Genomic DNA, 15638 nt, shown 5'->3' with positions numbered 1-15638 from the left:
ATTTATAGGTGTTTACGTACTCAGATATTATTAAGTAACCCATTACCACACTAGAGGGCGAAATATACCGCTGATCGTTTTGAAATGTTCCGTGAGGTTCCCGTTATGGTCAAGGACATGCCTATAATTTTCGGTGATGATCAGATAATAATTTTGGGATTAAGTGGACCGAAAACTTAATTTTTGTGTGTGTTTTTTTCGAGTCGATCTATATTCCACAATTGAAAACCGAACATCACAACACCAGTCACGGTGAAGGGAATCTGGACAAGTAATTAGAGGGACTGTACTGAATATTAATAATATTTGTTGAACTCTAGTCAGTCAAGAGGGTGCAAATATCGCGAAATATTGGCCAAACTCAGAATATAGAACCACACAAAGTGAGATTTTCTAGGAAGTTGTGTAGGGTATCATATGGTCGCCCCGTCCGACTATACTGCTCCGCTTACTGGTTTTATATTATCGGTAATAACTCTTAAGTTTATTATCTATCGGAAACGATCCCATAATTATGGCCTCGATTGGTGCTGTAACCATTTAAAATATTCTTTGGCACTGCTTGGCAATCATTTGTAAAACGTTGCCATAAAATTACAAAGCTCAAAGTCTCCAGGTTTGAAATATATATAACGTTTTTCATCTCGATCTGAAATGTACTTTTTGCTAAAAAAAAAACAATAGGATTCCTGGCCCATTGTGCAAAGGGGATCTAATTTGCCATTCCGAGTTCCTCGATGCAGGAAAATCCATTCTTTAACATAGCTCCATATAACGATGGGGCGCCACTTTCGGTATTTTAAATATGCTAGCCGTATTTAGTATAGGAAAAAAGTTTTTTATATAGAAAAAATTCCTAAAATTGTAGATAACGATCTCTTATATTATTTTATTGTTAGTTAATTTATATGTTTAAATGTCTGATACTTCCGTTTTTATTTTGAATATTTTGGTTGAACAAACATTTCGTGGAATTTAACATAAATGCACATATTTATATATTAAATCATAAAAAATAACATTTATCTGGCACGCTTTGTTCATTCAACCCGAAAAACTGTACTTTCAAACATTTTTTAAGCGATCTATCAGCCCTCGCAGTTATGTGAATATAATGTGATGAGATAAAAACTCCTTTGTTTCGTTATTTTCGCACAATAGATTAAGGTGGATGCTAAAATTATCCGCCAAAATAAGATAAAAAATAAAAAAAAAACAAAGCAAAAAATCTGTAACACCCTCGCTAGAGGTAGGTGGAGGATGCTGGTCTGATCTGCTCACGTGTTGCCCCTACAATGGGTCAGCAAGACATGAGTGTGAGAAAAAGACAACTTTTAATCAAATGAAAATATAGATGATATAAAGAGGGATTTTTAAGAGAGGGTGGGAACTATGGATACCTTTATTATTTTTTGGAGGACAGAGAAGGATCATCAGAGCCATAGGCGTGGATTTTTAAAGAATATTTTTGGAGGACTATAAGAGCTATAAACTCGGATTTTTAAACATTTTAATATTAGAAGAATATGAATATAAACAATTAGGTCTGAAGTTTTTTCAGCCCATTGTGTGGGAGTATTAATTATCACAGTAGCAATGAGTGGTTGGACCATGTAGGGTACGGCCATAAAGTAATAAAAAGTTGTATGTAAATATTATGCACGAATAAAATATTTGTAATTTATTGATGCTGGTGGTGGTGTGGGTGCTCCCACCCAACGACAAACTTTCCTTATCAAACCGACAGTTCTTCCCTGGCAACTTGATATCAGGAGATGGAAATGGGGCCATAAAACCATTTTGTGTGGCATCATGATTTAAGTAGAACTGATTTTCAAGATCATTGTTATTTCACATTTGAAGTCGAATGTCAAATAGACAACAACCGCTAAACTAAATTTGTGCGAAATAATTTCTGCCTATCAACATGGCCACTGCAATTGAATTATCCGCAAATGAAGTTGAAGGATTGTGTCAAAAATATTTTGGTCATCAACAGGACACAGAAGCGGTAGCCACAAATTCCAACACAAATGAAAATCTCCAGCTGAATGTGATACGCTATCAATTGAAACCCATATCGGATAGTCCATCGGGATTTTTGGGACATCATCGTTTTTTGGTGGTTGATGTCCAAGTGGGCAGGAAAAGTGAAGATGGTCGTGACTCAATTGCCTTTAATAGAATTCGTTTCTTCACCAAGGCAGCTCCCGTGGAGATTGCCTCACGCATGGATTACCTCGAAGAATTTGGTGTTTTCAAAAAGGAAATAATTGTGTACCGCGATGTATTGCCACAATTGCAAGAAATTTTCGCTGGAGTGGCGCCCAAATGTTATTATGCGGATAATAATCTGCTGGTTTTCGAGGAGTTGCAACAAATGGGTTATAAAATGGCTGCTGGCCGGGATGGCATATTGGATTATGAACATTTGCAGTGTGCTGTCAAGACCCTGGCCACAATGCATGCCGCTTCCATTGTCTTTGAGGTCAAACAAAATGTGAAAATCAATGAAATCTTTGCACCAGCCATTGTGGAGAATGCCTATCCGAATAATGTGGATCAGCAACATGTACGCTACCAAAATTTTGCAAATGGTGTTGAGGTTTTTGGTGAATTAATTAAACAAATGCCGAAGTATGAGAAACACTTAGATTTCATTCATACACATTTAAAATCGAAAATGTCGGTGATATTTGAATTGGCCCAAACCTCTACGAAATTTCGGAACGTTTTCTCCCATGGCGATTTGTGGGCGAATAATGTCATGTTTGAATATGGCAAATATGGTGATAGTCCAATACAATGTCGTTTTGTCGATTTCCAATTGGCCAGGTATGCCCCACCCATGTTGGATTTAATAACCCTATTGACCATACCCAGCACTCGAGAATTCCGGCGAACACATTTAATGGAACTGCTGCAGGAATATTATCGATTTATGAAGGAGTTCTTGAAACGTGAACAGCTGAACATTGAAGAGTTCTTGAGTGAGGAGGAATTTTGGCAAACATTTGAGCTGTATCGCATTTGTGGCCTCATTGAAAGTTGTCTATTTTGTCATTTGACAATATTGCCAGCCGAATTGACTCAGTGTCTGACGGCGACCACTGAGGGTTTCAGCGATTTCTTTTCCCGCAAACGTGTGGAAATATGCCTCAAGGCATTCAATACCGATGAGACTTATAGACAGAGGCTGACGGATATTTTGGAAGATCTGGTGGATAATTTTATTCTGGAGAAGGCGGGAGAGAAAATTGAGTGAAATATCTCAAACACACCTCGGAAAAATGGATCCAAACATTTTTTCTAAAATGTGAGAGGTTATTTCCATTAGTTGTAGGTTCTACTGTACATTGTATTATAATAAAATTAAACCATAATTTTTATTGACTATAAAAAAATCATATTAAAATTTTATAACAAAAATAATTTCTTCATTGTATATAGCAACAAATATATAAACTGTGTAAATAGAAAAGTGTGTGTATATACCAATAAAACATGTCAATGTTATTTAAATAAAAGAAAAAAATTTTTTTCAAATAAAGACTACACAAGGCGTGGATTTTTTAAAAAAATATTTTTCAAAGACTACGCAAGGCGTGGATTTTTTAAAGAATATTTTTCAAAATGATTCACACAAGGCGTGGATTTTTTGAAGAATATTTTTCAAAAGGATTCAGACAAGGCGTGAATTTTTTGAAGAATATTTTTCAAAAGGATTCAGACAAGGCGTGAATTTTTTAAAGAATATTTTTGAAAAGGATTCACACAAGGCGTGGATTTTTATGCCCTACACAACTATGTTGTCAGGGAATTATAGCTTTGTGCAGCCCCAAGAGTTTGCAATGCCGCGAAATATTTCCTATACCCACCTTTAAGTATACCAAGGCGTCATATTTTTACTAGCTGAGTCGATCTAGACATGTGTGTCCGTCCGTCCGTCTGTCCATTATAATTTGTAAACACGATACAGGCCACAGTTATGGACCAATCTTCACGAAATTTTGCATGTAGAATGGGTTCTGGCCAAGACCCATATTGTTTTTGGTAAAGATCAGTTAATATTTAGGGGATGAAATGGACCAAATACTAAATTTTTGTCGGTTTTTCTGGTCGCTCCAGAGGCCGCAATTATGGCGCGAACATCGCGAAATTTTACATGGAGAAGGGGATCGGGCCAAAGAATAAGCATGCCTGTTTTGATAAGGATCGGTCAATATTTAGCGGGTCAAATCGACCCCGACTTTTGTGTGAAAAATTACAAATTTTGTATTCTATTGCTTATATATTTTGCCCCTGAAGGACATAGACCCGAGAAGTTAATTGTATATCCAAGAGGAGTGGTTGACCTTTAAATTGATACCAATTATATGGTCGTACGTACTCAGATGTGGGAGTTACACTTAAATATTTACAGGTGCTTACGTACTGAGATATTATTTAGTAACCCATTACCACACAATAGGGCGGAAATATGCCGCTGGTCGCTCTGAAATTTTCCATTTGTGGTCAAGTACAACGCGTAGTATTTTCGGGGATGATCAGATAATAATTTTGGGATGTAGTGGACCGAAGACTTCGTTTTTTGTGCTTTTTATACCCTACACAACTATGTTGTCAGGGTATTATAGCTTTGTGCAGCCCCAAAAGTTTGTAACGCCGCGAAATATTGGTCCTAGACCCACCTTTAAGTATACCGATCGTCATATCTCGACTAGTTGAGTCGATCTAGACATGAGTGTCCGTCCGTCCGTCTGTCCATTATAATTTGTAAACACGATACAGGCCACAGTTATGGACCAATCTTCACGAAATTTTGCATGTAGGATGGGTTCTGACCAATGAAGACCCCTATTGTTTTTGGGAAAGATCGGTTAATATTTAGGGGATGAAATGGACCAAATACTAAATTTTTGTCGGTTTTTCTGGTCGCTCCAGAGGCCGCAATAATGGCCCGAACATCGTGAAATTTTGCATGGAGAAGGGGATCGGGCCAAAGAATAAGCATGCCTGCTTTGATAAAGGTCGGTCAATATTTAGCGGGTCAAATGGACCCTGACTTTTGTGTGAAAAATTACAAAATTGGTATTCTATATCGTATAGATTTACCCCTGAAAAACATAGACCCGAGAAGTTGATATTATATCCAAGAGGAGTGGTTGACCTTTAAATTAGTACCAATTATATTGTTGTATGTGCTCGGATGTGGGAGTTACACCTAAATATTTACACGTATCTCCGTATTCGTATATTATTTAGTAACCCATTATGACTCTAGATAGCGGAACTATAGCGCTGATCGCTTTGAAATGTTCCATGAGGTTTCAGTTATGGTCAAGGACAACGTCTATAATTTTCGGTGATGATCAGATAATAATTTTGGAATGAAGTGGACCGAAAACTTAATTTTTTGTGTTTTTTTTTCGAATCGATCTATAGACCACAAATGAAAGCCGCACATCACAACACAACCCACGGTGAAGGGAATGTGGACAATAGCTGTACTGAATATTCGTAATATTCGGAAAATATGTCAGTGTTAGGAAGAGGAGCTGTTTACCTCTAATCGAGCAAGAGGGTGCAAATATTACGAAATATTGCCCAGGCTCGGAATAAACATCCGCAGAAAATTTGAGTTCCGTGGTAGTTGTGTAGGGTATCGTATGGTCGGCCCCGTCCGACTATACTGCTCCGCTCACTGGTTTAAAGAAAATTTTTGAAAAGGATTCACACAAGGCGTGGATTTTTTAAAGAATATTTTTGAAAAGGATTCACACAACGCGTGGATTTTTTAAAGAATATTTTTGAAAAGGATTCACACAAGGCGTGGATTTTTTAAAGAGTATTTTTGAAAAGGATTCACACAACGCGTGGATTTTTTAAAGAATATTTTTGAAAAGGATTCACACAAGGAGTGGATTTTTTAAAGAATATTTTTGAAAAGGATTCACACAAGGCGTGGATTTTTTAAAGAATATTTTTGAAAAGGATTCACACAAGGCGTGGATTTTTTAAAGAATATTTTTGAAAAGGATTCACACAAGGCGTGGATTTTTTAAAGAATATTTTTGAAAAGGATCCACACAAGGCGTGGATTTTTTAAAGAATATTTTTGAAAAGGATCCACACAAGGCGTGGATTTTTTAAAGAATATTTTTGAAAAGGATCCACACAAGGCGTGGATATTTTAAAGAATATTATTTCAACGATCCACACAAGGCGTGGATTTTTTAAAGAATATTTTTTCAAGGACTATCTAGGCGTAGATTTTTAAAAGAATATTTTTTCAAGGACTATCAAGGCGTAGATTTTTAAAAGAATATTTTTTAAAGGACTATCAAGGCGAAGATTTATAAAAGAATATTTTTTCAAGGACTACCAAGGCGTAGATTTTTAAAATTATATTTTTTCAAGGACTATCAAGGCGTAGATTTTTAAGATGATATTTATTATAGATTTTTAAAATTATATTTTTTCAAGGACTACCAAGGCGTAGATTTTTAAAATTATATTTATTATAGATTTTTAAAATGAAATTTTTTCAAGGACTACCAAGGCGTAGATTTTTAAAATTATATTTATTATAGATTTTTAAAATGAAATTTTTTTCAAGGACTACCAAGGCGTAGATTTTTAATATGATATTTTTTAAATTAATTTTTTTCAAGGACTACCAAGGCGTAGATTTTTAAAATGATATTTTTTCAAGGACTACCAAGGCCTAGATTTTAAAAATTATATTTTTTCAAGGACTATCAAGGCGTAGATTTTTAAAATGATATTTTTTCAAGGACTACCAAGGCCTAGATTTTAAAAATTATATTTTTTCAAGGACTATCAAGGCGTAGATTTTTAAAATGATATTTTTTCAAGGACTACCAAGGCGTAGATTTTTAAAATGATATTTTTTCAAGGACTACCAAGGCGTAGATTTTTAAAATTATCAAGGCGTATCAAGGCGTAGACTTTTTAAAGGATATTTTTCAAGGACTACCAAGGCGTAGATTTTTAAAAGAATATTTTTTCAAGGACTATCAAGGCGTAGATTTTTAAAAGAATATTTTTTCAAGGACTATCAAGGCGAAGATTTTTAAAAGAATATTTTTTCAAGGACTATCAAGGCGTAGATTTTTAAAATTATCAAGGCGTATCAAGGCGTAGACTTTTTAAAGGATATTTTTCAAGGACTATCAAGGCGAAGATTTTTAAAAGAATATTTTTTCAAGGACTATCAAGGCGTAGATTTTTAAAAGAATATTTGTTCAAGGACTATCAAGGCGTAGATTTTTAAAAGAATATTTTTTCAAAGACTACCAAGGCGTAGATTTTTAAAATGATATTTTTTCAAAGACTACCAAGGCGTAGATTTTTAAAAGGATATTTTTTCATGGACTACCAAGGCGTAGATTTTTAAAAGGATATTTTTTCATGGACTACCAAGGCGTAGATTTTTAAAAGGATATTTTTTCATGGACTACCAAGGCGTAGATTTTTAAAAGGATATTTTTTCATGGACTACCAAGGCGTAGATTTTTAAAAGGATATTTTTTCATGGACTACCAAGGCGTAGATTTTTAAAAGGATATTTTTTCATGGACTACCAAGGCGTAGATTTTTAAAAGGATATTTTTTCATGGACTACCAAGGCGTAGATTTTTAAAATGATATTTTTTCAAAGACTACCAAGGCGTAGATTTTTAAAATGATATTTTTTCAAAGACTACCAAGGCGTAGATTTTTAAAATGATATTTTTTCAATTTTTTTTATTTTTTTTTTATTTTTTAATATTTGTTGTGCAGTGTATGTGGGCTTTTCGCGAATTTTTTGGAAGTCAATCTTTATGGATGAAATAAAATACAAATCCTCTAAATATAACACCCCAATTTCCAACTGTAAATATTTAGAATTGTGTTAACAAAAAAAAGGCTGCATAACAATTCAAAACATTTCATCATCTTCTAAATCTCACACGATGTTCACCAAACATAAATGGGTTTTGTATGTCAACTTTATGGAATATTCCAATGGGAATTTAAACAAAAATAGTAGAAGCTTCGCAGATGTGGAATGTAAAAATAGAATAATAAAAGTTTAATGTAAATACTATATTTTAATAAAATTCTAAACAAATAATAATCGCTGACGCTGGGCTCACGACAAATCTTTTTTATCACAAAAGTTTTCATTCCCTAGTAACCTGATAACCAAATAATTTGGGTGTCATAAAGATTTGTTTATGGTAGAGATAATGGGAAGATGATTTTGAAGTAGATTTTTGTTACCAACAAATTCAGAGACTAGTAATTTGAAGTGCAGTGCCTAAGAGATAAGTAGCAAATTTATCGGAAGGTTGTCAGAAGTTCATCTAAATGGCCACTGCAATTGAACTGTCCACCATGGAGGTGGAAAAATTGTGTCACCAATATTTTGGTCAGAAGGATCTCTTCGGATCCGAAAACCCCTCTTCTAATGGAAATTTACACTTGAATGTAATCCGTTATCAATTACAACCCATATCCGATAGTCCTTCGGGATTTTTTGGCCACCATCGTTTCCTGGTGGTCGATGTCCAGGTTGCCAATACAGCTGAGGATGGCCACGAAACCATAAATTTCAACAGAATTCGTTTCTTTATCAAAGCAGCCCCAGTGGAGAATGTTTCCCGCATGGATTATTTGGAAGAATTTGGAGTCTACAAAAAGGAAATAATGGTCTATCGAGATGTTCTACCAGCACTGCAGAAAATATTTCCCGGAGTGGCGCCCAAGTGTTATTATGCCGATAATAATTTGTTAGTTTTCGAGGAGTTACAACAAATGGGTCATAAAATGGCTGCCGGCAGGGATGGCCTATTGGACTATGAGCATTTGCAGAGTGCAGTGAAGACACTGGCCCGCCTGCATGCAGCTTCGATGGCGTTTGAGTATCAACACAATGTGAAAATTAATGAAATTTATCCTTTAGCCACCAAAGAAGATGCCTATCCCGAGAATTTGCCTACCACTCACGTACGCTATCAAAATTTCGTCAATGGTCTGGAGGTGTTTGGTGAATTAATTAAACAAATGCCGAAATATGAGAAGCATGTGGATTATATTTTAGCGAACTTGAAATCCAAAATGTCAATAATATTCCAACTGGCTCAACCCTCAAAGGAATTTCGAAATGTCTTCTCACATGGTGATTTATGGGCCAATAATATGATGTACAAATTATCAGATGATAATTCCCTGGAATGTCGTTTAGTGGATTTTCAATTATCCCGTTATGCACCACCAATGTTGGATTTAATAACCCTACTCACCATACCCACTTCACGGGAATTTCGTTCGAAGTACCTTATGCAATTGTTGCAGGATTATTATGGATTCCTGAGGGAATTTTTAAAACTTAAACATCTGGATATTGAGGAGCTCCTAAGTCCCGCGGAATTTTGGCATACATTTGAACTGTATCGCATTTGTGGCCTTATCGAAAGTTGTTTCTTTTGTCATTTCATAATTTTACCTGTGGAATTGACTCAGTGCCTAACGGCGACCACTGAGGGTTTCAGTGATTTCTTCGCCCGTAAACGTGTGGAAATATGTCTCAAGGTATTCCACACGGATGAAATCTATAGGCGGAGATTAACTGATATGTTGGAGGATTTGGTGGATAATTATATTCTGGAGAAGGGGGGAGAAGAAAAATGAATGATAATATTTTATTTTTCATTTTTATTTTGTAATTAAAAAATATATATTATATTATTTTGTATAATATATAAAAAAGTTATTTTAATAAAATTTTTTTTAAAAATTTGGATGCTTTGAAAAAATGTTATTTAAATAATCCACGCCTAGTGTAGGTCCCTGAAAAAATATTCTTTAAATAATCCACGCCCAGTGTAGGTCCCTGAAAAAATATTCTTTAAATAATCCACGCCTAGTGTAGGTCCCTAACAAAATATTCTTTAAATAATCCAAGCCCAGTGTAGGTCACTGAAAAAATATTCTTTAAATAATCCACGCCTAGTGTAGGTCCCTGAAAAAATATTCTTTAAATAATCCACGCCTAGTGTAGGTCCCTGAAAAAATATTCTTTAAATAATCCACGCCTAGTGTAGGTCCCTGAAAAAATGTTATTTAAATAATCCACGCCTAGTGTAGGTCCCTGAAAAAATATTCTTTAAATAATCCACGCCTAGTGTAGGTCCCTGAAAAAATATTCTTTAAATAATCCACGCCTAGTGCAGGTCCCTGAAAAAATATTCTTTAAATAATCCACGCCTAGTGGAGGTCCCTGAAAAAATATTCTTTAAATAATCCACGCCTAGTGCAGGTCCCTGAAAAAATATTCTTTAATAATCCACGCCTAGTGTAGGTCCCTGAAAAAATATCCATTAACTGATCCATGCCTAGTGTAGGTCCCTGAAAAATTATCCATTAACTGATCCATGCCTAGTGTAGGTCCCTGAAAAATATTCTTTAAAAATCCACGCCGTGGTAAAGGTCTGAAAAAATGGATGCTTTTCAAAAATATTCTTTAAAAAATCCACGCCTTGTATGGATGCTTTTCAAAAATATTCTTTAAAAAATCCACGCCTTGTATGGATGCTTTTCAAAAATATTCTTTAAAAAATCCACGCCTTGTATGGATGCTTTTCAAAAATATTCTTTAAAAAATCCACGCCTTGTATGGATGCTTTTCAAAAATATTCTTTAAAAAATCCACGCCTTGTATGGATGCTTTTCAAAAATATTCTTTAAAAAATCCACGCCTTGTATGGATGCTTTTCAAAAATATTCTTTAAAAAATCCACGCCTTGTATGGATGCTTTTCAAAAATATTCTTTAAAAAATCCACGCCTTGTATGGATGCTTTTCAAAAATATTCTTTAAAAAATCCACGCCTTGTCTAAGGCCTTTTCAAAAATATTCTTTAAAAAATCCACGCCTTGTCTAAGGCCTTTTCAAAAATATTCTTTAAAAAATCCACGCCTTGTCTAAGGCCTTTTCAAAAATATTCTTTAAAAAATCCACGCCTTGTCTAAGGCCTTTTCAAAAATATTCTTTAAAAAATCCACGCCTTGTCTAAGGCCTTTTCAAAAATATTCTTTAAAAAATCCACGCCTTGTCTAAGGCCTTTTCAAAAATATTCTTTAAAAAATCCACGCCTTGTCTAAGGCCTTTTCAAAAATATTCTTTAAAAAATCCACGCCTTGTCTAAGGCCTTTTCAAAAATATTCTTTAAAAAATCCACGCCTTGTCTAAGGCCTTTTCAAAAATATTCTTTAAAAAATCCACGCCTTGTCTAAGGCCTTTTCAAAAATATTCTTTAAAAAATCCACGCCTTGTCTAAGGCCTTTTCAAAAATATTCTTTAAAAAATCCACGCCTTGTCTAAGGCCTTTTCAAAAATATTCTTTAAAAAATCCACGCCTTGTCTAAGGCCTTTTCAAAAATATTCTTTAAAAAATCCACGCCTTGTCTAAGGCCTTTTCAAAAATATTCTTTAAAAAATCCACGCCTTGTCTAAGGCCTTTTCAAAAATATTCTTTAAAAAATCCACGCCTTGTCTAAGGCCTTTTCAAAAATATTCTTTAAAAAATCCACGCCTTGTCTAAGGCCTTTTCAAAAATATTCTTTAAAAAATCCACGCCTTGTCTAAGGCCTTTTCAAAAATATTCTTTAAAAAATCCACGCCTTGTCTAAGGCCTTTTCAAAAATATTCTTTAAAAAATCCACGCCTTGTCTAAGGCCTTTTCAAAAATATTCTTTAAAAAATCCACGCCTTGTCTAAGGCCTTTTCAAAAATATTCTTTAAAAAATCCACGCCTTGTCTAAGGCCTTTTCAAAAATATTCTTTAAAAAATCCACGCCTTGTCTAAGGCCTTTTCAAAAATATTCTTTAAAAAATCCACGCCTTGTCTAAGGCCTTTTCAAAAATATTCTTTAAAAAATCCACGCCTTGTCTAAGGCCTTTTCAAAAATATTCTTTAAAAAATCCACGCCTTGTCTAAGGCCTTTTCAAAAATATTCTTTAAAAAATCCACGCCTTGTCTAAGGCCTTTTCAAAAATATTCTTTAAAAAATCCACGCCTTGTCTAAGGCCTTTTCAAAAATATTCTTTAAAAAATCCACGCCTTGTCTAAGGCCTTTTCAAAAATATTCTTTAAAAAATCCACGCTTTGTCTACGGTTTTTTGAAAAATATTCTTTAAAAAATCCACGCTTTGTCTACGGTTTTATGAAAAATATTCTTTAAAAAATCCACGCCTTGTATGGATGGATGCTTTTCAAAAATATTCTTTAAAAAATCCACGCCTTGTATGGATGGATGCTTTTCAAAAATATTCTTTAAAAAATCCACGCCTTGTATGGATGGATGCTTTTCAAAAATATTCTTTAAAAAATCCACGCCTTGTCTAAGGCCTTTTCAAAAATATTCTTTAAAAAATCCACGCCTTGTCTAAGGCCTTTTCAAAAATATTCTTTAAAAAATCCACGCCTTGTCTAAGGCCTTTTCAAAAATATTCTTTAAAAAATCCACGCCTTGTCTAAGGCCTTTTCAAAAATATTCTTTAAAAAAATCCACGCTTTGTCTACGGTTTTTTGAAAAATATTCTTTAAAAAAATCTACGCCTTGTCTAAGGCCTTTTGAAAAATATTTTTTAAAAAATCGACGCCTTGTGTGGATCCTTTTCAAAAATATTCTTAAAAAAATCCACGCCTTGTATGGATGTTTGAAAAAATATTCTTTAAGAAATCCATATTTTTTAAAAAACCATGGCTAATATTGCCAACCACTTATATGTTCTCTCCTAAAAAATCCACGCGGTTTATGTCTTGACTAATCTGAGCAAAAAACTTTTGGCCATTGTGAACTTTTTTCCAACGCCTAGCCAAATTCTTGTTTGTGGCTTAAAGTTTTTTTTACGTTATGAGCCATGTGCAGTGATTATTTGGTTTCGGGTTTTAGCCAAAAAGAAGAGACCAACACTTGCCACAAACTGAATTAACCGCCTCAACGGCTCAGAGAGCGTTTAGCGTAACGACGCAAAACAATTTTTTGAATGGGGTTTTTTACTTCGTGTAAAACTTAAATTTTAAACAGTTGTTTACGGGACGCGTTCGTTTCAACTTCGTTTTGGCGCTTCAATTTGTAATTCGCAAGCGAATTCAACAAATTTTCAAAACCAATTAACGGAAATTGTAAATATTTAAATTACAAGAGAAAAAAATTGAAAAAATCAACAATTAAACGGTTTTGTGTAAATTTTGTTGTAAAACAAAAAAAATTAAAATAAAAAAATTGTTCGGATCGACAGTTACTTTGATGTGAATTATTTTTTTTTTTCTTTCTTTCTTCATTATTTGTTTAAACGCGGTGTTTTGTTATTTGATTAGCTATTAACTCCAGCGATTTTTTTTTTGCAAACTACATTGTTTTTTGTTTTTTTTTTTATTTTGGTTTCAGTTAAACAGATTTTCAGCGAATAAAAATACCAACAACAACGACATCAAGCCATTACCTACAACAAAATTCGTGTACTTGTGAATCTTCCACATTAAGGTTGCAAATATCGAACAAGAAAACAACACCAACAAAAAACTCATCAAATTTTAATTTTGTAAATCGTGTACAAATTTCAGCAACAACAACAAATACAGAAGATGGAAAAAATGTGAGTTTCGAAATTATTTAAGTCGATATAGTGTGACATTGTTTTTGATAGAAAGTGTAATTATATGGAAATAATTGTTAAAAAAAATAGTTAAGAAGTCGGAAAAAGAACATAATTAATGAAAATAAAGAATACAAAAACAACAAATTTCAAAAAAAAATAACAAACCCTGAGGTCTGATTTTTTCTATAAAAAATACCCCAGACCATGAGGTCTGATTTTTTTCTATAGAAAAAAATACCTCACACTGAGATCTGATATTTTTCTATAGAAAAAAATTTCTCAGATTTCTCAGATGATTTTTTCTATAGAAAAAGATTCCTCAGACACAAAAAGAAAAATAAATCAGATCCCTGAGGTCTGAGGTATTAACCAGATTAGTTTTCTATAGAACAAATACCTCAGGAACTGAAGTCCGGATTTTTTCTATAAAAAATATAAAAAATACTTTACGCACTGTGGTCTGATTTTTTTTCTATAGAAAAATAAATGCGTCAGACATTGAAGTCTGATATTTGTTTCTATAGAAAATAATGTCTCAGACACTAAGGTCTGTTTTTTTCTATAGAAAATAATGTCTCAGACACTAAGGTCTGTTTTTTTCTATAGAAAAAAATGTCACAGACACTGAGGTTCGATTTTTTTTCTATAAAAAAAATACCTCAGACACTGAGGTTCGATTTTTTTCTATAAAAAAAATACCTCAGACACTGAGGTTCGATTTTTTTCTATAAAAAATACCTCAGACACTGAGGTTCGATTTTTTTCTATAAAAAAAATACCTCAGACACTGAGGTTCGATTTTTTTCTATAAAAAAAATACATCAGACACTGAGGTACGATTTTTTTCTATAAAAAAAAATACCTCAGAAACTGAGGTTCGGATTTTTTTTTATAGAAAAAAATACCTCAGAAGCTGAGGTTCGGATTTTTTTATAGAAAAAAAAATACCTCAGAAAGAAAAAAAATACCTCAGAAACTGAGAGCCAGATTTTTTTCTGTAGAAAAAAATACCTCAGAAACTGAGGTCCAGATTTTTTTCTATAGAAAAAAAATACCTCAGAAACTGAGGTCCAGATTTTTTTTCTATAGAAAAAAATACCTCAGAAACTGAAACGGGGGTCCGGGATGAAACTATATATGGGAGCTATATATAAATCTGAACCGATTTAAACAAAACTTGACATATATCAATCTAGACCTAATTCAGTACTCTGTCAAAGTTGTGTGCCAATCGGACCAATATTGGGAGTTTGGTGCACCATTTATAAAAAATCGGACGAAAATATATATGGGAGCTATATCTAAATCTGAACCGATTTTCTCCAATTTCAATAGGGTTCGTCCTTGGGCCAAATAAGTGACATGTGCCAAATTTCATCAAAATCGGATCATACATGCAACCTGTACTTTTTTCACAAAAATACATGGACGGACGGACAGACGGACATGCATAAATCGACATAGAAAGGAACCATGGGTCTATCTCGATTCATTTTGCCTGTTACAAACATATCCACAAAGACACAATACCCTCTACCACAGTCTGGTGTAGGGTATAAATATCCCACTGAGACCGGGTTCTAAGACAAATCACAAGATCTCTTTAGTATTTTTTTTTCTAAAAAAATGGCATCTATGAGCATTTTTTCTTAAAAAAAAATAAAAAAGCCTCATTTTGGCATTGCTTCTAAACAAGAAAGTCATATTTCACTCTAATATCAAATTTTTCCAATGCTCTGATATTGAAAATTTCCATTCCACAGAATTTTTGACCATTACATCACCCAATTGACCAATATTACCCAATTTACTATTTACAAATCTATGCAAATACATTTCAAGACAATAGTCCAATAAACAATTTGCCAATATTTTTGTTTATTTGTGTTGCGTATTTTTTTGTCTTCATTGCTTCCGAATTGCAAGCCAAATAAGCAAATAAAACTTAGTACCAAGTTTGTGTA

The 15638-nt window shown here is 33.6% G+C and overlaps 3 protein-coding genes across 3 annotated transcripts in view; all 3 read left to right on the top strand.

Moving 5' to 3' along the window:
* Window positions 1–1927: 1927 nt before the first annotated feature.
* On the top strand, window positions 1928–3265 carry LOC133334679 (uncharacterized). The gene has a single exon (XM_061543010.1). It carries the CDS (start codon window positions 1928–1930, stop codon window positions 3263–3265), a length of 1338 nt encoding a protein of 445 aa, XP_061398994.1.
* Window positions 3266–8376: 5111 nt separating this feature from the next.
* On the top strand, window positions 8377–9699 carry LOC133334678 (uncharacterized). The gene has a single exon (XM_061543009.1). It carries the CDS (start codon window positions 8377–8379, stop codon window positions 9697–9699), a length of 1323 nt encoding a protein of 440 aa, XP_061398993.1.
* A 3957-nt stretch (window positions 9700–13656) lies between these two features.
* The window catches only part of LOC133334677 (uncharacterized), a 31136-nt gene continuing 29154 nt past the window's right edge, over window positions 13657–15638 (top strand). Inside the window, exon 1 of the mRNA XM_061543008.1 lies at window positions 13657–13671. Coding sequence (XP_061398992.1) covers window positions 13661–13671 — 11 coding nt within the window. The 5' untranslated portion in view covers window positions 13657–13660. The remainder of the gene's footprint in view (window positions 13672–15638) is intronic.

The sequence above is a fragment of the Musca vetustissima genome, unplaced genomic scaffold (assembly GCF_032173495.1).
Source record: "Musca vetustissima isolate MV318-11 ecotype Yass unplaced genomic scaffold, APGP_CSIRO_Mvet_v1 utg22774, whole genome shotgun sequence".
Lineage (NCBI taxonomy): Eukaryota > Metazoa > Arthropoda > Insecta > Diptera > Muscidae > Musca > Musca vetustissima.
This window is presented reverse-complemented; position numbering and strand designations above follow the sequence as displayed.

Coding starts and splice junctions, on each gene's coding strand:
- LOC133334679 (XM_061543010.1), top strand. CDS start 1,928: ATGGCCACTGCAATTGAATTATCCGCAAATGAAGTTGAAGGATTGTGT.
- LOC133334678 (XM_061543009.1), top strand. CDS start 8,377: ATGGCCACTGCAATTGAACTGTCCACCATGGAGGTGGAAAAATTGTGT.